This window comes from Anneissia japonica, unplaced genomic scaffold, assembly GCF_011630105.1.
Source record: "Anneissia japonica isolate Jap-2015-1 unplaced genomic scaffold, ASM1163010v1 scaffold352_len1594369_cov220, whole genome shotgun sequence".
NCBI classification, from domain to species: Eukaryota; Metazoa; Echinodermata; class Crinoidea; order Comatulida; family Comatulidae; genus Anneissia; species Anneissia japonica.
In genome coordinates, this window is record NW_022751928.1 from 847205 (window position 1) to 867843 (window position 20639).

General features: G+C 32.4%; 3 protein-coding genes across 5 annotated transcripts in view; 1 reads left to right on the top strand and 2 right to left on the bottom strand.

Annotated features, from left to right (window-relative positions):
• Positions 1-15121, bottom strand: part of LOC117121923 (Meckel syndrome type 1 protein homolog) — a 42932-nt gene extending 27811 nt beyond the window's left edge. Inside the window, exons 1-8 of the mRNA XM_033267325.1 lie at positions 14990-15121; positions 13289-13413; positions 12396-12616; positions 11682-11782; positions 11272-11403; positions 10235-10277; positions 6060-6287; positions 4953-5058 (exon numbers count right to left, since the gene is read on the bottom strand). Coding sequence (XP_033123216.1) covers positions 4953-5058; positions 6060-6287; positions 10235-10277; positions 11272-11403; positions 11682-11782; positions 12396-12616; positions 13289-13413; positions 14990-15066 — 1033 coding nt within the window. The 5' untranslated portion in view covers positions 15067-15121. The remainder of the gene's footprint in view (positions 1-4952; positions 5059-6059; positions 6288-10234; positions 10278-11271; positions 11404-11681; positions 11783-12395; positions 12617-13288; positions 13414-14989) is intronic.
• A 42-nt stretch (positions 15122-15163) lies between these two features.
• Positions 15164-18922, top strand: LOC117121926 (zinc finger SWIM domain-containing protein 7-like). Of its 2 annotated transcripts, none has more exons than XM_033267330.1 (7): positions 15164-15298; positions 16074-16149; positions 17338-17359; positions 17496-17598; positions 17958-18036; positions 18326-18351; positions 18648-18922. In XM_033267330.1, the coding sequence occupies exons 2-7, from the start codon at positions 16077-16079 to the stop codon at positions 18759-18761; spliced, it is 417 nt and encodes a 138-aa protein (XP_033123221.1). In that variant the 5' UTR covers positions 15164-15298; positions 16074-16076; the 3' UTR covers positions 18762-18922. The 2 variants fall into 2 exon arrangements, with proteins under 2 accessions (XP_033123221.1, XP_033123222.1); XM_033267331.1 differs by lacking the exon at positions 15164-15298 and adding an exon at positions 15305-15548.
• Positions 18842-20639, bottom strand: part of LOC117121924 (cytochrome b561-like) — a 6398-nt gene continuing 4600 nt past the window's right edge. Inside the window, exons 3-4 of one of the 2 annotated variants that reach the window (XM_033267326.1) lie at positions 20173-20333; positions 18842-19990 (exon numbers count right to left, since the gene is read on the bottom strand). In XM_033267326.1, coding sequence (XP_033123217.1) covers positions 19825-19990; positions 20173-20333 — 327 coding nt within the window. In that variant the 3' untranslated portion in view covers positions 18842-19824. The remainder of the gene's footprint in view (positions 19991-20172; positions 20334-20639) is intronic. The other variant, XM_033267327.1, reaches the window with a different exon arrangement.

The window sequence follows — 20639 nt, forward strand, 5'->3', positions numbered from 1 at the left end:
TTTTAAATAAGACTTTTGGGAAAAATAATCTGAATATGATTTATATAATGATCTGAAAACATAATGTTGACAAAGAATGTTCAACTCAAGGATATACTGTGACTCTCTCTCAACACTTTCTCATAATGTGCATACCTAATATATGTTGCAATGATATATCATGATGTGATTATAGTGTTTTTTATTATTTTCTTTTGAAAATAAGACTTTTGAGTAAAATAAATCAAATGCTTTTTTATAAAATGGGGAATGAGTCTGAAAACCTAATGTTTCCAAACGATGTTCAATCCATGTATATCCTGCGGTATTCGTATACTGAATCATTTATACTTTACACTGTAACTCATGTGCTATCCGGTTGCTTCTCTATTGCTTTGAATTGGATTACCACCTTTCATTTGCACTCTGACTTCGAGCTGCTTTTAAAAGCTAGCTAAAAGCACATATTTTAATATGAAGCAGCAACAACATTGATTGAAAACGTCCTGAGGTACTAAAGGACGATAATATTAGAAAAATTAAAAGTATGCTTTTTTTTGGTTAAATTCATTGGCAATAATTTTAGTAAAAATATTTTCAAATTATTTTTATAAATTTGTTTATTACTATTATTATTATTATTAATTGTCCTTGTATAGCGCATACTGCTAGAGCCTCTATGCACTTTCCAGAAAATTATAGAAAAATGAAAAGGAGTGCAATTAAAAGGAAATTCAAAGTAAAAAAAAAATCAATTCCAAATACACTTTTTCATATTTATAACATAACAAAGAGTTTTTTTTATTTTTCCCATTATTTATTAGACCTGTATCTCTATGTTCACAGTGTCACAGTTCATAGTACATCAAGAAACCTTGCCCAAAATCAAGTTTATCTTATCTTACTGAATAACAATGAATCAGTATCACATTTAAAGTATATTGACAAACCTATTGGGCAAATCTGATCAAGGAAAAATTAAAATTAAAATAATTCCAAATTATTATTACTATTATTTAATTGCTGCGAAGCAGCCAATTCATATTCTTGACAGCAATTTGACCTCTGAAAGGTCATTGTTTGTCAACAACAAGGGCCTAAGACGACTGAAAAGCGGAGTTTCCTTCTTTCGTTCTGCCGGGTAAAATCAATTACTTTAGGCGACGTTTGTAGACTAACCAACACGTACCAACGTCCGCATGTCGCGCTAGCCTTATCCTACTCTAGGCCTAGACTAGCTAGGATGGTATAGGCTTAGGCTTGAAGGGACAAAGGTCCCAATGAAAAGCAACGTCGCTCCTTGATAGCTAAAATTGTCTATTTAACATCACAATAATTCATTATTAGACCTATAGTTGTTTTTTGAATTGTACTCCACAAATCTCAGCTGATACCTCGCACAACTGTCTTGTATCTATTGTCGTGACGTCATGGCTCGCTGGCTCACACTTGCGATGTCTTGCACTTGTGATCAAATAACACGCTGGCTCGCACTTTGGCAACACTCTTTTGCAGTCAACTCGCCCCTAGAAAACCCACCCTTGGAAACTTGCCCCATAAAAAAATGTACACTTCCTAGACCATGCAGTCTTCAAAATAAAAATTGTAGCCTTTGGTAATCAAGTACATTTTCCACATACATAGAAATTTTTGAAACTTTATTAAAAAAAACCTAAACCATAATTCACCACTATAGACACTTTTTGACAAAAATGAAAAATTACGACTTTGTTACCCAATGAGAAGTGTTCTAATATAGACAATGGGGTCGTGTCTCATATTATTTGTTATATTTTTATTATTAATTATTTTCACTTGACTCGCATAAATAATTTTGTTCGAAGAACATTTATATGCAGTTGTACTTCGCAGTACTTCACTTGCAAATTGCAATTTCTAGTTCAATATATTAACTATTTATTTGTTCATAATATAGTATTAAAAATTTGCGACAGAAATTATGTAAAGCTAGAATTCAATAAAATTAAATTGTCATTATTAATAATCAAAAACACTGAATTCAAAAAAGTGCCAAGTGCATGAATATTGAAAAATATTAATAAATATGACACATTTGAAAATCCACAGATGAAGCATTAACAAAGTGAAAAACCACTTCATTTAATGATGTATGGGATTATAATGCGGATATGAAGATGGCCGGAATAAGTTTCTTAATATCATTATGGATAAGAAGCTATTTAGTTCGAATTTTAATATCCGGATGAGTTTAAAAACTTAATGTAAGACAGTTTAGACTAATCTGAAACAGTGTATGTTTATTTACTGTTCATTTCAAAATATCGGCAACAGCTTAGTAATCAGAAATTTTCAATATCTTTGATTAAATGTCGATGTTGAGTGTTCTTTCTATCAATTTCTACATTCCATTCTTATTTATACTGCTATAAATTGGAAATGCATAAAGGAATTTTTGTAACCGATATTAAGGTATTCTTATTTTGTTCTTAAGTTAAAAATTTCACAAGGAAAAAGTGCAAAAGCAGCACATAATAAGATGCTACAAACTCAAAATTTATAATTTAAGACATTGTTTTCAATCGCTTGACGTAAGATGAAAACAAAATAGATAACAATTTTTGAAATTTTATATTTTGTTGTGTAGTAGTGTATAGTTATTCCACTGCTAATGGTTTTCATGAATCACAAAAAAATGTTTAGCTTTTATTAGAAATCCTCATTCATTAGCAAGAAAGTGTTCTTTCGATGTCTTATCAAATCCTTTTACAGATCTTCTCGGAAACGGTGGGTCATCATAGCAGCACTTACAAGTTGCATCAGTTTAAGTAAGGATCATAAGTGTAGGTCGACGACTCGGGTTTACTGAACTCATCCGGTCACACAAAATTGAATTTTTTTTAGATGGCTCACACTTAATTGATTACACTAATTCCCTAAATGAATTGATAATAAGAACCTCAATATTTTTTATCTATTGACCAATGATGACAATATATTTCCTTTTAAAACATTCCAGGATATATTTCAAGAGCTGAGCAAAGGTATGTTCATGTATGGTTAAATGATTATTCATTCTTTCGTTATTTTTCTTGTACTGTTGTATGATTGATTGAGATTAGGAATTTTCCATATTTTTTATCAGATATTGGATGTTTGGTAGTCCCTTGCGTCTTAAACATTGGCGTATCTAGGAGTCTTGAAATGGGGGTTCTGATGGAGGGGCGTGAAGGTGAATTGGTAACTACTTCACCCTGATTTTTGGAGGTGACTGGGGGGGGGGGGGGGGGAAAGTAATTTTTTGGGGGTGCACACCCCCCCACTCCCAGCACCCCCTAGATACGCTGGTCTTAAAGCTGTTTCCAGCTTATCAAATTATCTTTGACAAAAAAACTGTTGTATGCCCATACACTGTACTGTATAGTCATGGTATGCCTATATCATCGCTGTTGTATGCTCATATACTGTATAGTCATGGTATGCCTATATCATCGCTGTTGTATGCCCATATACTGTACTGTATAGTCATGATATGCCTATATCATTGCTCACATCACAAAATAACACAATCAAAGCAGGTTGTGTTATAGTTGGCATCAAAATAAGCATGTATTGGTTGCCAAGCACTTTTGTAAACTCTTTAGCACACAAAAAGTCTGTAACAGCAACAGCACATATTTTAATATATTTTTGTTTTCACAAACTAACACAATGTACTTTATTATGTTAATTTGTGATATGATATATATAATGTGATGTCATCATGACCATATTTAGGCATGTCACATGTTTTTGTCAACTATAATTTGATAGTCTGGACAAGGCTTTTGGATGAACCTATTGAAATATTCATGTATTTAAAATGTCTTTTGAAAATGATTTACCTTTTACGCTGTACATCATTTGCTTTGCTGGCATGTTAAAATGTCATTCTTGTCAACTAACAGTAAAACATTCTTTGTTAAAAAAAATTCTTCCTTTTAAAATGTCTCTTCAAAATTGATCTTAAGCGGAACATCTTTTGATTGTCTATCAAAAAGTGTATACCATCGATGCTGCTAAGTGTAGAACATTTATATTTGGCTTACATTAAACATTTCATTCTATTAAACTTCAATAGCTTGACATTAGGAAATTATACATTACTGACTAAATGACCTAGGATTACTTGGCTAGACTAGACAGGCAAAAGGGTTTACATTTAGCTGTGTGTATAATGAAATACAGACTGTAAATTCAACGCATATGATAATTATTGGTTCTCTTTAGTATGGCCAAGCAAAATTTTTCTTTGCATATTGGTCATTTTTAAACCAAAGCTTGTATAATTACTACATTTAACTGGTTAATGCTCATTTAATCCCACTAGTTCCGAACAAATTTAGAAACACTTTAAAGTGATTAATCTTTTCCTAAATTGACCACATCCCACACCAAAATTTAAAGAAAATTTAAGTTAAAGAATGGTTGAAATGTATCCAATGTAATTTACGAATTCACTAATTATGCAAATGAGCAATTATCATAAGCAAAGAATTATGAGCTGAGTAAATTGCACAATCAGCAGTCTAGAATACAGTATGTGCTATACTAATGCTGAACCATATTTCATATTTAGTAGCAGCAGCAACAGTAGAAACAGCAGCAGTAACTGCAGCAGCATCAGCAGTTGAGCTGCATTTTAACTAGATTTCTACAAGGCCTTGATTACTAGCAAGTTTGACCACTTTGCATCATCAGGGAAATCTGCCTTCCCATTGAGGAAATTGCCTCCCACCCCCTCTGGAAAAATCCTGGCACCACCACTGCCTTCTAGGTGCCCACATCAATTTTCTGTTTGCTTGAAAATCTAACATTTCCAACAGAAACCTTCTCAAAACAATGCAAAGTATTATCATTATGTAGGGAGACACTGTCTGGGCCCCACTTTGTTTATATTTCATTGGTTACACTGTTTCAAGATACGAGTAAATGGTAACAAAAAATAAACTCACTTCCTGGCAACTCCACAAAGTAGTGAACGTATAAGTTATCATAATCAAAGTTGTAGGCAGACACAATCTGGCCGATCACAAAAAGACGAAGAACACCGTGGGTCACCTAAAAGACGAAACAACATAATGTCTAGCTGGATGGAAGATATTTTAATTTCTGAAAATTTTGTGGCTTTTGCAGCTTGATGGTTGCATTAAATCCAAAAAAATTAAAACCCAGTGTGTGGTGGCTTTGGCCTGTTTTGATGTTTTGTAAGGATACTTTGAGCAAGTTTATGTGTAAGGAGAATCGTAGGACTACATGGAACGGTGTGGTCGTTGACTTGTTTGAACCAATTTGTTGTATTGTAATTCGGAAAGTATCCGAGGGAAGTCACCGGTGGTATACTCAAGATATTGTTATGCTGGTTCCTATGTAATGATGGTGAAATGTTATTAAATGGTATTTTGTGAGACATAATTAATTAACGTATTTTGTTGAATCTTCCGTTGACTAGCTAAGGACGATTGCAAGAACGGGTGTGTTTTGTGACATCATATTTTTTCAAAAAAATTATGTTTAAGGTTTCTTTCATAAAATTTCAGCAGTAGCAATATTCACATAAAAATGGTGCAAAAGAAATGGTGAAAAATATTTCATTAAATAGTAATTTTTAAAAACCAAAAAAACAAAAATGGAAATGAGTAATCGAATTTACATTAAAATGATACAAAAACAATGTCGCAAGTCTTATAAAAATGGCATTAAAGTTTTTCATCATCATCATGATCGTTTATACTCTTTTTTCTTCCCCGTATGCGAGGGTTAGATTGTTTGGAGGCTGTGTAGTTAGCTGTAAGGTGGCTTATAAAAATGTTAAAAATGACATACACAAAACATTATTAAAAATCAATACATTAGAACAATGATGTAAGAACTGAGCAATGTATGTCACTGAAAAAGATAAAAATACAATGAAAATAAATGTCTTCGGAGCATCCTCAAAAGCTTCAATGGAAAAGGAAAGGATTTCAAATGTTGATAGAATTCCTTTCCTTCCTATAATTTGTAACAACGATGTGGATGAAAAAACAATCTTTACAAAAAAAAAAAAATTCTACACATACTTGCTCAAAATCGCTACCAACTTGAGAATTAACAATCTCGGCATGTCGAACGTATAGTTCACGTATCATACGACGCTCACGGTCCTGCTCGACATGGTTCATGGTTTTTGAGACGAGCTGTATGCTATATTCAAAAGTGTCCCGTTTTGCAGACTCTGTTGTGATAGAATAAGGAGGCCGCTGGAGATTGAAATCTGGATTTATACTAATAACGCCATTGATATCAACCTGTAGAAAAATTAAATGTCAATGTATCATAAATTCAATTCAATATAGGATTTATTGAATAATGTCCAAGGTTATTATGGTGAAAAAATTGTTTTTAACATTTTGGAGTAAAGAATCAGGAGAGAAAAACATACACAAAAGAAATAAAACTTAGAAAAGAACATTATTGGGATGGAAACTGTCATTTCGACACCATGGCAAAGAAGGAGAAAATTAAAGGAAAGCAAAAAATTACTAAAAAAAATCAAGTAATGCTGTTACCAATATAGACTAAATCTCTTAATTTCATTCGATTTAAAGATTGTGACAGTGCAGTACACAAGGAGACAACCTGCGACACTTTCAAATAATGTACCAAGTTCAATTTACTGCACATTTAATATTACGCACACAAGATCAAAGACTTAACATGCCAATTCAAAGGATGAGGTTAATTAGAGGTAAGTGTTTCACCTAAGGGCACAAGCAATGATATATACAAGCTTCGTACTCGGTTCCTTTTGCACTCAAATACAATTCTACTGCTGTAACAATATTAATATTTTTGTTTTAATTTGGGTTCATGAGTCAAAATAGTCTCGACCATCATTTGTGTTCTTTATTTTTAAATGTTTTTTTTTTATTTCGATGAATGGGACAAACATTCTAAAACACAATATTTATTGTTAATATTTACAATTAGATTTATTTTTATATTATTTACAATTACATAAACTGAAATTAATATTTAACACTATACAATATAAAATAGACCCTTCCAGAGTATCAAACTTGACAACTGACCAACAAGAACAAGGCCAGTGATACGCGCATGTCCCACAAACACACATATTTCCGTATGTTTTAACATTGTTCTTTTGAGAGAATTTGTAACAATTTTCAAGAGGGAGGGGGCTTAGTGGAAAGGTCAATTACTAAACTATGTTGAAATATACAATTTACAAATTAAACATTTTAGAGAAAGTCAATACAAATATTAAAACTACAGTAGGTTAGTGTATATATATTACAGTTATTATTACTGTAATTATTATTATTAAATTCATTAGAAAAATAATATATCCTTGATAAGTATGGAACTGTTAAGCTCCAGCAAATCTTTAATCTATAAGTCAATTATTTCGGTAACTAGAGCTTTTGAAATGATTGTTATGATGCTCCAGAAAATGTCTTTACTATTTGAGTTCTAAGCCATGTTCGCATTAAATTAGTTCTAGTCAAACTAATCATGTACGTCAGTGGCAGATCCAGGAATTATATATATCTTGGTATCTTATTTCGCATTAAAATCAAATATATACATAAAATAATGGCTGAGGAAGGACCTCTGGCAAGCTAGACCCCCTTGAATCCACCACTGTACCTGATCACTTTGACAACAAAAAAAATCAGTGCGTACTAATTATGTAACATTCTCCTTGGTCAAATTAGTCACAGGGTGCAGCAAGTTTTACAGAGTAAAAATTGCCCAGGAATAACATCTAGGCTGTGAAGTGTGACTCGGTTAAATCTTCCTGAGCGCATGCTAATAATTTTACATGTTTTATCTACGATTAGACTGAGCACGCAATCTTAAATAGATCTTTACTCTATTTCGTTCAATAGAGTTTTGAAAATAAAGATTATGGAATTGTTATACACCAGCAATCTTCTATCTGATTTAAGTCTTACTTTGTTTCAATAATTAGAGCTTCAGGAATTATAAAAAATTGTTATCCTCTAGCTTCTATTTCGGTAAATAGCCTCAAGAATTATGGTATTGTTATACTCTAGCAATTTTCTATCTGTATTATTTGAGTTTTTTGCTATCTTGTTATATATAGAGCTTTGAAAATTGTGAAACAGTTATTCTTGTGCACATCTTTTTCCTGTATTAGTGTTTCTACAAACTTAGCTTTCTATGGTAATAATACAGATTAGTGTGGCTAAAATAGAAACTGTCTGGCTGCTAATGTTTGTGTTGTTTCATTCTTCTAATACCAAAATATACATCTCAAGGGACTGTAATACAATATAAACTAATCCAGGAAATAATTTAGAAATATTAAACGTGGTATAAAGATGACAAATATACGTGACTACAACAACACAAATATAAATTTAAAATTCATACACAAAATTTGATTTCTTCCACAAGACATCTTTCATATTTTGAAGTCTAATTATATACTTAAGTTTTCTTCAATGATACATGTTAAAAGTCTAAATGTATTAATCTTAAAATAAATGTTTAGCTGCTGAGAATGTTGAGTAGTATGAGTATTTAATTCATTGGATTTCAGTATATAGTAGTAGGTTTTGAAAAAAAAAAACAGCTTTTAGAAATCAGAATACCATAAAATCTGTGCGTTCATTTACTTTATTATTATTTCTGAATTTCTAATACCTTGCAGAACTATAATATGGACAGGCAACAGTCTGTTAATTAATTTCTAAAAGAAAAACTGATACCAAATTGTTACAAAATCAAAGCAAATAACTCTTGTTAAAGGAATATAAAAATATATAACAGGATCATGTACTCATAGTTACCAACCTGAGATTTGAAATGCGTGACTACACCATTTGGGTGGGGGGGGGGGACGCTAGAGTCCAGGGGCAGAACCCCGGCTAGATTCTACTAAGTGCATGGTTGGCTGGGTTCTTTTGGTCAGGAAAGAGAAATTGTCTGAATTGAACTGAATTGATTCTCGAACAAGATAACGAAAGCTCTCTAATGACTTAAGTTACTGCATGATCATTTTTATATTTTGAATAAAACCAATTTATTCTAATTTTAAATACATTTTCCCCTCAATTCGTGGTAATTCGTTATCATGCATAGACCTTTGCTAAATGTGTGACAAATTTATGATCATGCATGTGTTTCTGCAAAATGTGTGTTTCATCCAAAATCACTTTGAAATGCGGGACCGTCCCTCATGATGCAAGACGGTTGGTAACTATGATGTACTAGAGCAATCAGCGTACAAGGTTAGAATCCAGCCATATATATCATGTTGGAGAAGTGGGGGATGGGGGTGGAACTATACATATTGTGCATAAGGGAAGATCTCAAAAAGAGACACATTTTATAGCATTCTGATATTCAGAAGAACTGTAATAATAATCCCTCCTTAATTTGTTCTATCCTAAAGTTTATGAGAAGAAATGTAGTCTTTGTAATCAGACACAGTTTCCCATGGAATGAATTGGTGTATACAGTTTAGGAATCTATACAATAGACATTACAGAACTGTAAAGCTTATTGACTATTGGTACAAAGCCATAACCATTAAAATTGAAACTGAAATTAGAAAGATGATGCCTTATGCTAGCACGTACGCTGATTACACTTGATTCAATTAATGTTCATTACCAAGACACATTAACTGGCACATAGTGCAAACTTCTACTCTACCAGGAAAATGTACCTATGTTTACAGCAATTTTACAGAACACAGACAAAGTACATTCAACACTACAACATCCTACAAGTTGGCCTTAATGCTTTTGTCTACACTATCATATTGTGGATGTAATATATACATCATCATGATTTTTTCTAAGACATGATTTTTTTTAAGATGCAAAAAGCATATTTAAAAACATGAACAAGGAAACAAATAAAAAGTCATTTTTTCTGTAATGCAATAATTTAAACTTTTGGCTATCTACTTTGTATATTTTGTTTAACAATAAAACATTTTTTGTTGTTTTAATCTTTAATTTTTTATTAAATTAAAAGAGCTCTTTTACAATTTTTAAAAAATATGAAAATGACTTTTAACCAAGGAAATATGTATTTTAGATCTTTTTAGACAAAAAATGCTAAAAGCTGCAGTGTCTCTTCTATTTGGAAAGTAATAGTGTACACCAACATTGGGAATGATTACATAGATATCATGATCTACTAAATTGTTTTCATAAAATGAAATGAAAAATGTTTTGTTCATAGGATTACTTACCTTTATTGTACACAGTACATAATCATCATTCTCAGTTGGTTCACTAAATTTGAAAGAAAGAGGTTAAAAACACATAATAATAGTAAGTTTCATTCTATCCGCATGGCACAACATATTCATTATCAAGTGATAAACATAATAGTGACTTTTACTATCTTAACATTTGGTAATGGACTGGTGTAAAGTAGATGATTAGTGTGTCAATGTAAAAGAGGAATGATATGAAAGAATAACATTTATTTATTTATTGACAAACATATTTTACATGGATAACATTTTCATAAAAAATAATATGTTCTAACAAATGGTCCATGAATTTATCATAAAGCAAGCAATTTACAAATAACAAGAAGAAATATTTTTGGATTTTTTTTTACAATATTTGAATGAATTTTAAAACAAATTTGAAATACATTATAATTGATTTGAAAATAGAAAAATATATTAAATTTTAAATTTTAATATGAAGTCTATACTGTATATAATTTTAATTTATAAAAGGACAAATATACAGTTAGATTTGATTATAATAATAATAATTTTTTTAGCTTTTACGATTTTATCTTCAAATTTTTAAATGAAGATTAGTGAAAATTTATACTGTAAACATTTTAATTAATAAAAAAACAAAAATACATAATAATTAGATTTGATTATATCATTATTTTACCTTAAGTATGATTTTTTTTTGAATTTAAATGTGACGAATACAGAATACATTATAATTTATGTAAGAACTATACATATAAGTAACGATATTTTAATGAAATCTTGTCTTGTATTTAAATTTGAATGTGTTGTAAGAGGCAGATTCATGATTGATTGATTTATTACGTTAAACTAACGTGGTTGAGCTTGCTCAGGATCATTTGCCTTATTCCCGCCACAATCATGCATTGTATTCAGTAGGTCAGCAGGAGTTTATGCAAATATTAAACTATAGAGGGCAGTAAACAACATTAAATTCTTGCCTCTCAGACTGAAGAGGGCAGCAAACATTTTATAATATTCTACATAGACTACCAATTTAAACTTACTCTCCCTGTGCATTCAGCGTAGCCATTATGTACATCATGTGTGCAGGAGTGTTGACAACATGAGCACTCTTCTGGTGTTCCTCTGATGGTCTTTCAATAATAAGATTATTTCTTGCTCTCAGTTTGCGTTCACTGAATAATACAAAAATGCAAATAAAGTGAAACTATGTATCTTATTACAGGATAATTACTTTTGCACCATAATGTGGAGCAAGCTTTTCTCATCACAAAACATAGAATATTTTACTTTCATTTCATTTCTAATTTTTATGTTTATTTAATTTTAGAATGTTAACACAATTAATGTTAGCCTAATTATAATAATTCACAAAATAAGTCAAAACACTGGGTCTGCATTGTCAGCAACAAATTGTGTAAAAGTTAAAAATACAATTGTGCACTAAACCTACACATTCCCAGGAAGTTGCTTTGTTCGCCGTCTTCTTACATTCTGCATTTTCTCAGCAAGGAATGATGGCTTCTCATTTGCATTTGTAGTAACTAAAGTAATCTGGATAACAACAAGAATGTAAAAAATATTTCTATCTTGAAAATACAGTGAAGGGAGCATTTGCCTCCGGTTGACTGCACTTCATGGCAGATTCCATTGGATGTTTGTGACCCTTCCTGATTGTCAAGTATGGAATGACAGTCTGTTTGGGGCAGACTTAAGATGGGAGTATGTGTACTTTAGTTTTTATTTGTTACAGCACAGTCATGGTAGAAGCGTTTCTGTTGCAGCCCCAGTTAATGCTAATTCTACCACTACCATACACAAGACACAAGATCGACTCAATATTTACTTGTAGCTGGCAGAGTACAATGATTGTTTGTCTAGCTTGGCTGAATCAAAGTACCTAGTAAGTGTTTGGACACGATAAGAACAACACAAACTTCATTATACAGTATACTTTTATATACACTTCTCAAAATACATCATCAATCAAAAATATTGTACTGGTTTGTCTACAAAATCCCACCCTCGCCCAACAACTTTGCTGGAATATACAATTAAGAAAAGGAATAAAAGCTAAATGTATTCACAAAATACTACTTAAGTTTTGCTATTTAAAACAAAAAATATATATAGATATACATTTCAATTTCTATAACCTCATTTGTACCTCATTTTGGTTGGTAAACCTATCATGATCAACGTAACAGAACATCCTTTTGTTTTTCCGTCCTCCTTTTTTCCCAATCTCCTTGACCTGGGCATGATACTCCTCATCGATTGGTGTGATACAATTGTTGATGTCTGCATATATTTCCATCTCTTGCTGGCTAAACACCTTTTCTTGCCATTTGAATGTATACTCTTCTGTGTCGTCCTGACGCGATTCCCCTGTAATAATAGTTTACAGTAAAAAGTAATATTTTAATTAGTATTCAAGTAAATTATTACTTAAAACATGAATTGTCTTGAGCTGCCCATGCTTTTTAGACTTATACCAAACACTTTTTATTGCCATAGCTACATCCATTAATACCATCTAGAATTCATTGTTATGATCATACAAGGAGCTTTAGATAAAAAAAATGAAAAAAAAAAAAAAAAAAAAAAAAAAGAAAATTTCATCATCAAAAAAAAAAAAAAAAAAAAAAAAAAAAAAAAAAAAAATGAAAATATCGTCATCAACTATTATGTACCTTATTGCTGTCACCACAATTATCTTCTTATTCAGTAACTTTTGTTCAGTAACCTTTGAGCAGATTTTGGAAACTCTGTGTTTAGAATCTCTAAAATTTCAGCATTATCATCATGTTTTATGCAGAGCATTAACAACTATAAGTGCAGCTCTAATACTGCTAATGAGGAAATGATGTGTAATGAAAAACACAATTAATGTTGAAGAACATATAAATATTGAAAAAATGTTATATTATTCAAAAATATTTGTTATAAATATTTAAATTCATAATTTTAATCATTTAGTTGTCTGTCTCTGAAAAAAATAATCAATCTTTAAGTAAGGGTTTATTAAAAAAAATGATGGGCTTTGTGTTTATATATTACCAGCAGCAGGTGTCTTTTTACTCTTGGTTGGTTTCATCTCCATGCCCAATTCATCCTTGTCTTGACCTTCATATCCAATAGCTGATGGCACAAGTCCAGCACCTGTTACTCTCTTTAACCTCACTCTAAAACAAAACAGTAATTTTGTAACTCAATTCCAGTGGGGTCATTTTGTTGGTAAATTGGGCTGTACATCGAGAGATAATCCCCATTTTGTATTTTCAAGGAAGGGGATATATTCATGTGACCGTAAACAAATCAGTAAACGATATATTTACATTAAATAAATAACGCATGCGCAGTCATACTTTAATAAACTTGCATTATTGGTCATGTAAATTAATCGCTTCTGGTTAAATGTATGTTGAGTTCAACTTTCAGCACTTGAAATTAGCGTCGGCCCAAGCCGCGGAGCCTAAGCTCATCACGGCACTGACTTTTGTTGGCAAGTTACTGTGAATCCAGCGTATGCAAATCAAATCACCCAAACATGTAAGTGTTTATAGTCATGTTAAATTTCATTAACTTTACCAAACAATTTTGTGTAGAAATAAAGGAGTTTTTGTGCTCAATCGGGGCTCGACCCGACTAAAGACTATGTTAACGATGTTATTTTGGTTAGTGACGACGTCAGTATAATGTGTTTGAATGAAAACATTAAAATTTTATTTATTTTATGATGATCGACTATCGTACAACAATAGAGGCTTAGGTCTAGAAAAATATCAATCATTTTGATTTCGTTGTAATTGAGTGCTAGTTTTAGCAGGGAACCTTTGTGTTTTGGCGTAGGCTACAGTAGGCATAGTATTGTACGTCATCAAGTGTGTTCATTCAACAAATAACATGCGTTAAATGAAAAGAACACAGATATTTCCAGCTCATAATATCACTTTTATTTGAAAAGTTAACACAATGATTAAATAAATTATTTAATGATTAAACTGCAGGCCTACAGAGTAGAAATTAAATCATGTTTAATAAAAAAAAAAATTATAATTAAATCAGTGCCGTGGTAAGCTTGGGCACAGTGGCTTGGGCCGACATTCGAGTGCTGAAAGTTAAATCTAATTCTTCGGTTAAACTCACATTAACGTACATTTAACCAGAATTGATAACCGATGATGCAAGTTTATTAAAGTATAACTGTGCATGCGTTATTTATTTTACTGATTTGTTTACGGTCACGTAATCTACTTCCTTTTTGAGAAGGGAACTATGTTCTTTAATGTGTATATGGGCTGTGTATTACAGCTTAAGCATCTGATAGTAACAGTAGTAAAAATAGGCCTATGAAAAACACCATGATATACAATCAAGTCTATCAAATTAAGAAACGTAATACTAAAGTCTTAGTCTAAAGATCTCATTCTAACAAAAGTGTTGGCCCGGTACCTAGATACTTCTCAATATTAAAGATAGGCCTAGGCCTACCCTAGGCCTATATATTAGTACATTTGTGTTGCCTTGTTAAAAACATTTTGGTTTTCTTTGTCATGTCAAAATCAAGGCTTCGCACGTGACGCACTGATTATTGTCTAAGAGAGAGAATAGGCTAGGCCAGCCGTAGCTGAAATATCGCCGGGTAGCTGACACAAATGCTTCACGCGCATCCTGCATCGGCTATCCAGTGTCAAGAAACTCAATCCACACATGCCATGGGCCTATGATTCATGCAAATGAAACTACACTAAAACTCACTTTATTTTTAGATTATTTACTGGATCGTTCGAGCGATAATACGCTGTTCCAAAATCTGATTCAACTTCTTCAACCATGTTTTGTTCGCAATTAAAAACTACCGAATTTAGAAATGAAGAAAACAACAAATTTCGGAAGTGTCACTCTAGAAACTGTAAACAATCTGGTCTCGTAGAATAGCCCGCCCCCTATTGAATTAAAACATTTTTGATGTTTTTGTCTTTCAAGTTTTCAGATGGCTGAGAAGATATATTAATTAGCACTCTGTATTCATAATATAGATTTAAAAAAAAAACAACAGAAACTAAGGTCTGTGTCTAAGCCAGTAAATTCATAGGGAAGCTAGGCCTAAAGAGAAGCAATATCTGCCTAGACCTATCAGGTAGCCTAGGCCTATCTATATTGGTTAGACACAGAGGGTCGCATGGATTGGCTAGGAATGATCTGATTCTCTTCCCACACCCCACCCGCACTAGGCCCTGGGCTAGGCCTAGACCAGGCTTGGCTAGCTATATAATAGCTTTTTTTTTATTGACTTGGATTGCTTCTATTTTTAAAGGTAATTACATTTTATACCGTAAAACCTTGAATTATATAGAAAGAAGCCAACTAATTAACTTTGGATGGGATTCTTTTCGAGGCTAGGCCTAGGCCTAGGCTATACTTTTGCAAAGTAAAGAGTGGGGGTGGGGCTTCTTTTCAAAGTGTATGCTGTACATTTTGGGAATTATTACTATAAAACAATGAATATGGCCACTGAAACATCTGTGTGTATCATAGAGTATATTAACTGGCATTAAGTCACCTAAATTATTGTGTAAACAACCAAGCATGATTTTTTGAATATTTGTTTCTTATAATTACAGTAGTACTATGTGCTTTACTATCTCAAAAAGAAGCCCATACTAGCTTCTTTCCGATACAGGCTTCTTTTCGTGGCTAATTTTGCAAACTAAAGAGGGGCTTCAATTCATGATGGGCTTCTTCTCAATCTTAAACCCATTGGGTTTCTATTTGAGGTTTTACAGTATTTTATTATAGGCCTATACATTATTATGATTAATATTTTTATTTTGTTTTTCAGAAGATGAGTTTATTAAATGATGTTCACATGCAATTGATCCTGCAGGTTAAGACTGCTTACAAGAACCACAATCCATGTAAGGACTGAATATAATAAATAATAATAATAATAATAATAATAGTGTAGTTTTAATAGCACACATATCCATCTAATGTAAGATGCTCAGGGCGCTTGATATGTGGACTAGGAACTCGATCAATGACTTCTTCGCCCCTAAGGGTCCCTTCGTGTCTGTGCTACCCGGTAACCCGGTACCAGCAACTCTGTTTGTCCACCACAGGGGCTGTCTGTTAAAGTAGACCGGGGTATCCCCCACTCGCCTCGAAAGATGTACTGGGTTCTTTATAGTGCACACAAGCGATTGTATACACTGGGCCTTCTACCACCAGAACCATAGGCGAGCGTGCCATTCGAACCAGCGCCGATATTATGGCTATAGCTTGCGGCGCCCCCGCTAACCGCTTGGCCAATCGACCCGCCCACAAATTAAACTTTAAACATGCTGTATAAAATACTCCATCATTATTCATTTTGAATGGGGCATATGCAGACTTCTCAAGTACTACAGAACTTCCGTAGTTAGGCCCATTTTCTACGGAAATTTGCCTAATTACGGACGTACAGAAATAAAGTAAATAAATATACCACAGAAATTTATTATAGGCCTAGACCCATAAAAGATCTAAAGTCCAGATCAAATGCCTTTTCCATCAAAATCTTTGGTTACATTAACTCATACTTGTCAGTTTACTGATAAATTATTGAGAAAACTAAGGAAAAGTGGCCTGTAGATCTACATCATGTCCCGTTTGAAATTCCACATCAAATTACAGACAATCGGGCCCAAAGAAAGTGGGCTCGATCATCCTAAAAAAGTTAGGCCTACCTATAGATCTTCATCCCGTCCAGTTTGTCCAATTCTACATTAGATGTACAGTACCTGCAATTTTGAGCAACTTATACCTTACACTCAAGGCAAATTATTAGGTGCTACGGACATTTTCATTTAATACTGAAATCTGAAGACAGTTACAAAAATGCATTTTATGAACGTGAGAAGTCTGCATATGGAGGATGTGGAAGAGGAAATAATAATGAAAGGTTAAGAACCAGTGGGGACCCCAAAATATTTTAGGTTGAAATCCTTAAAAAAAAATGTTACCCCTTCTTCTCTCTATAAAATACCACTTCCTAAGATTCACAATAGGCAAGAGTAGGCCTACTTGCTTTTTGAAACTTATGACCATGTCTGTTTATTTTTCAGTGAGTGATCAGCTACTTTCTGCGTAAGTACCAATATCTTTTTTTGAGATGTTCAGTATTTAATACTGAAATTCTTTTGTACAGCATACAAAGGCACCCAAAGCCCTTCAGACAGGTTTTTAGGTCCTCTGAAAACAAAATTCTTTGCTTTCACTCCAGTTTGAATTTTGTGCAGCAACGTCCTCTATTACAAGCATTTGATCTTGTTGATCGGAAAAATGTCACTAGAGTCACATGTCCTGCTGGTCGAACAGTTTTTCAGGTAAAAATTTTAGTTGCATTGGATTTTTTAACTCTTTTTGTTCAATATGGTACTTTTATAAAGAGAATATTTACTTTATTAAACAAAAGAAATGTAACTAAACTTATCTCCAGCTTGCATGTACCTTGATGGTTGCTGTTAGATGGTGGGTTCGAATCCTGCAAATAGCAGGATTTTATCTCAAGACAGCAACTCCAATTTCAAACCACAAATTGAGACTATCTTTTCATTTTAAAATCCAGTGCGATTGTGGCTTTAGTTTATAGAGCATATTACTTACTAAAGCATTATCAGCCTTAGTGGTGGTCATCATCATCATCATACTGTTAATATTTTTTAATTTAACTTGTCATCTGCAGGTATGTGGAAGTTCTGGTAAGCTGTACACTTGTTTTGCATCTTCAAACTTCTGCTCCTGCCCTGCATATGTGTTTTCAGGTAAGATATTTTTGGGGGAAAACCAATCTCAAAGAACAACATTCATTAAAAAAAACCAAAACTTACTTTGTAAGTTGTATCTCCGGCTATTTTATGATGAACAAAGCAGTGATAATATTTATACTTGAATAAACAAATGAATGGATGAATATATAAATAAATGAACAAGTGAATGAATGAATGTTCCAACCCCCAATTCCAAAATTATTATGTATGTATGAATTTATTTTCATTATATTTATATATTTTATTTACAATAATTTTTGACTTTTTTTTTTGTTTTTTCAAGTTTTGAAGAAAAAGGATGTTTCAATGGTAAGTTATTCAGAAAATCAATTGTACTTTATTACTACAGTACTACACCACACAGGGGTGTGTGTGTATATATATATATATATATATATATATATATATGTATATACTGTATATATATATATATATAATATAGAGGCCTATATATTTATTTATAAATAATAAATAAATTGTATCCGCAATACAACTAGTTTTGATCTGGGACCTCACAGAATTTCTTGTAAATGAGTTAACTTGATTAATTTCTTATTTGATACATATTATTTACAGGCTTAGGGATTTTTTTTTAATGTCCACAGTGTAAGCATGTGCTAGCTGTTGAACTAAGCTGTGCCACTGGTTCATGCAGGGATTTGAGTGTGTCTGATGAAGAGTTGACACAAATGTTGCTGTCGAACTTAGCAACAACTTGAACAACAGTGGGTACATTTTAGATAAAAAATGTTGCTTTCAATCTTATTAACAACTTGAACAACAGATGAAGCATTTATGATACAAATGTTGCTGTCAAACTTAGTAACAACTTGAGTAACATAGGAAGCAGTTTTCTTACAAATGTTGCTGTCAGACTTAGTAGCAACTTGAGCAACAGAGGAAGCAATTTTGACACAAATATTGCTGTCAAACTTAGCAACAACTTGAGCAACAGTGAACCATTTATGATACAAACATTACTGTCAGACTTAGTAACAACTTGAGCAAAAGTGGATACATGTATGATACAAATGTTGCTGTCAAACTTAGTAACAACTTGAGCAACAGTGGATACATTTATGATACAAACGTTGCTGTCAAACTTAGTAACAACTTGAGTAACAGTGGATGCATTTATGATACAAATGCTGCTGTCAAACCGAGTATTAACGTGAGCAACAGTGGATGCATTTATCATATATATATGTTGCTTTCAAACTTAGTAACAACTTGAGCAACAGTGGATACATTTATGATACAAATGTTCCTGTCAAACTTAGTAAGAACTTGAGCAACAGTGGATACATTTATGATACAAATGTTGCTGTAAAACTTAGTAACAACTTAAGCAACAGAGGATGCGTTTTCTTTAGTGTTAAAAGGAATGACACAAGAACAAGTATATACAATTTAGAAGACAGCTTAGGACAAAGATGTTAGTGATGAACAAAAGACACTTTAAACTTCTGTTTGGTTTTTCATAGCAATATCAGTTCAGTTTACACATCATAGTGTTACTATGCTTTATATTTTATAACATATATTTTATTTTATAATTTTAATTGTTTTTTTTTTGACATACAAGAAAGTAATGTGAATAATATTTTGATATTAATAATAAGATTGGTATAAAATTTAACAGGTGTTAAATAAAAAAAATGCTTGGTGTCTATTATTTAATTAAAATTTTGAAGCAAGGGCATGTGCTAACACTATGGATTAAGCAGATGCATGCAGTTATTTCTAATACAATACACCATTCTTGCTGATTTTTGTCTCGCATTATTCATCGTGTATCTCCATTTGAATGGTCTCATCCTTGGCCAATGAGGATGCTTGATACTGAGGCTTCAGTAAAATGGTGATGATACACCCGCAGAACAAGAGCATACACAAACCAAACATGTTGGCAACAATCAGGCCTGAAGGGAACTCTTCTGGTTTCACTCTGTCAAAGTGAAATGAGAAATTATGTTATTGTTTGATACATTATAGTCAAACATTTTTTTATCTAATACGTCAAACATAATGTGATAATTATGGCCTGGGAACAGTTAAGTGTTCCCTGATTATGGCCTAATAATTTCTATAAAACTGTTGCATAATACTACCGTATAATGCAACACTCACATGTCATAAATGACGACCTCTGTCAGTCCCATTAATGCTGTTGCTATCATCATAATGAATATAAACTTCCCCGTAAAGACGTGAAGGCTCAACATAGATGCTTTGAGTGAACTGGATCCCCATTTCGGGAATAGAAAGAAGAAGAATCCACCAATCAACTGCGAAAAAAACAGGATTAAGTAAATTTTTGGGGAACTGTCCTGAAAAGTGGGCATGGTTGGTTTCCATGGGAATCTCAAGGCATTGACTGCTTATTCCTCCATGGTCATCGTGACCAAGACATTAATTTACAGATTATTTCCAGCAGATGCCTTGCAATAAACTGACGACGCCAAAATTAGATTACTGTACTGTTACTTTCAGTAGTAATAACCTTACAAAGCAGTCTCTCAAAATATTGTATTAGCATAACATAAGGATTTAAGTCTGTCTATTTGATTAAAACATCCAAATCATATGTATGTATA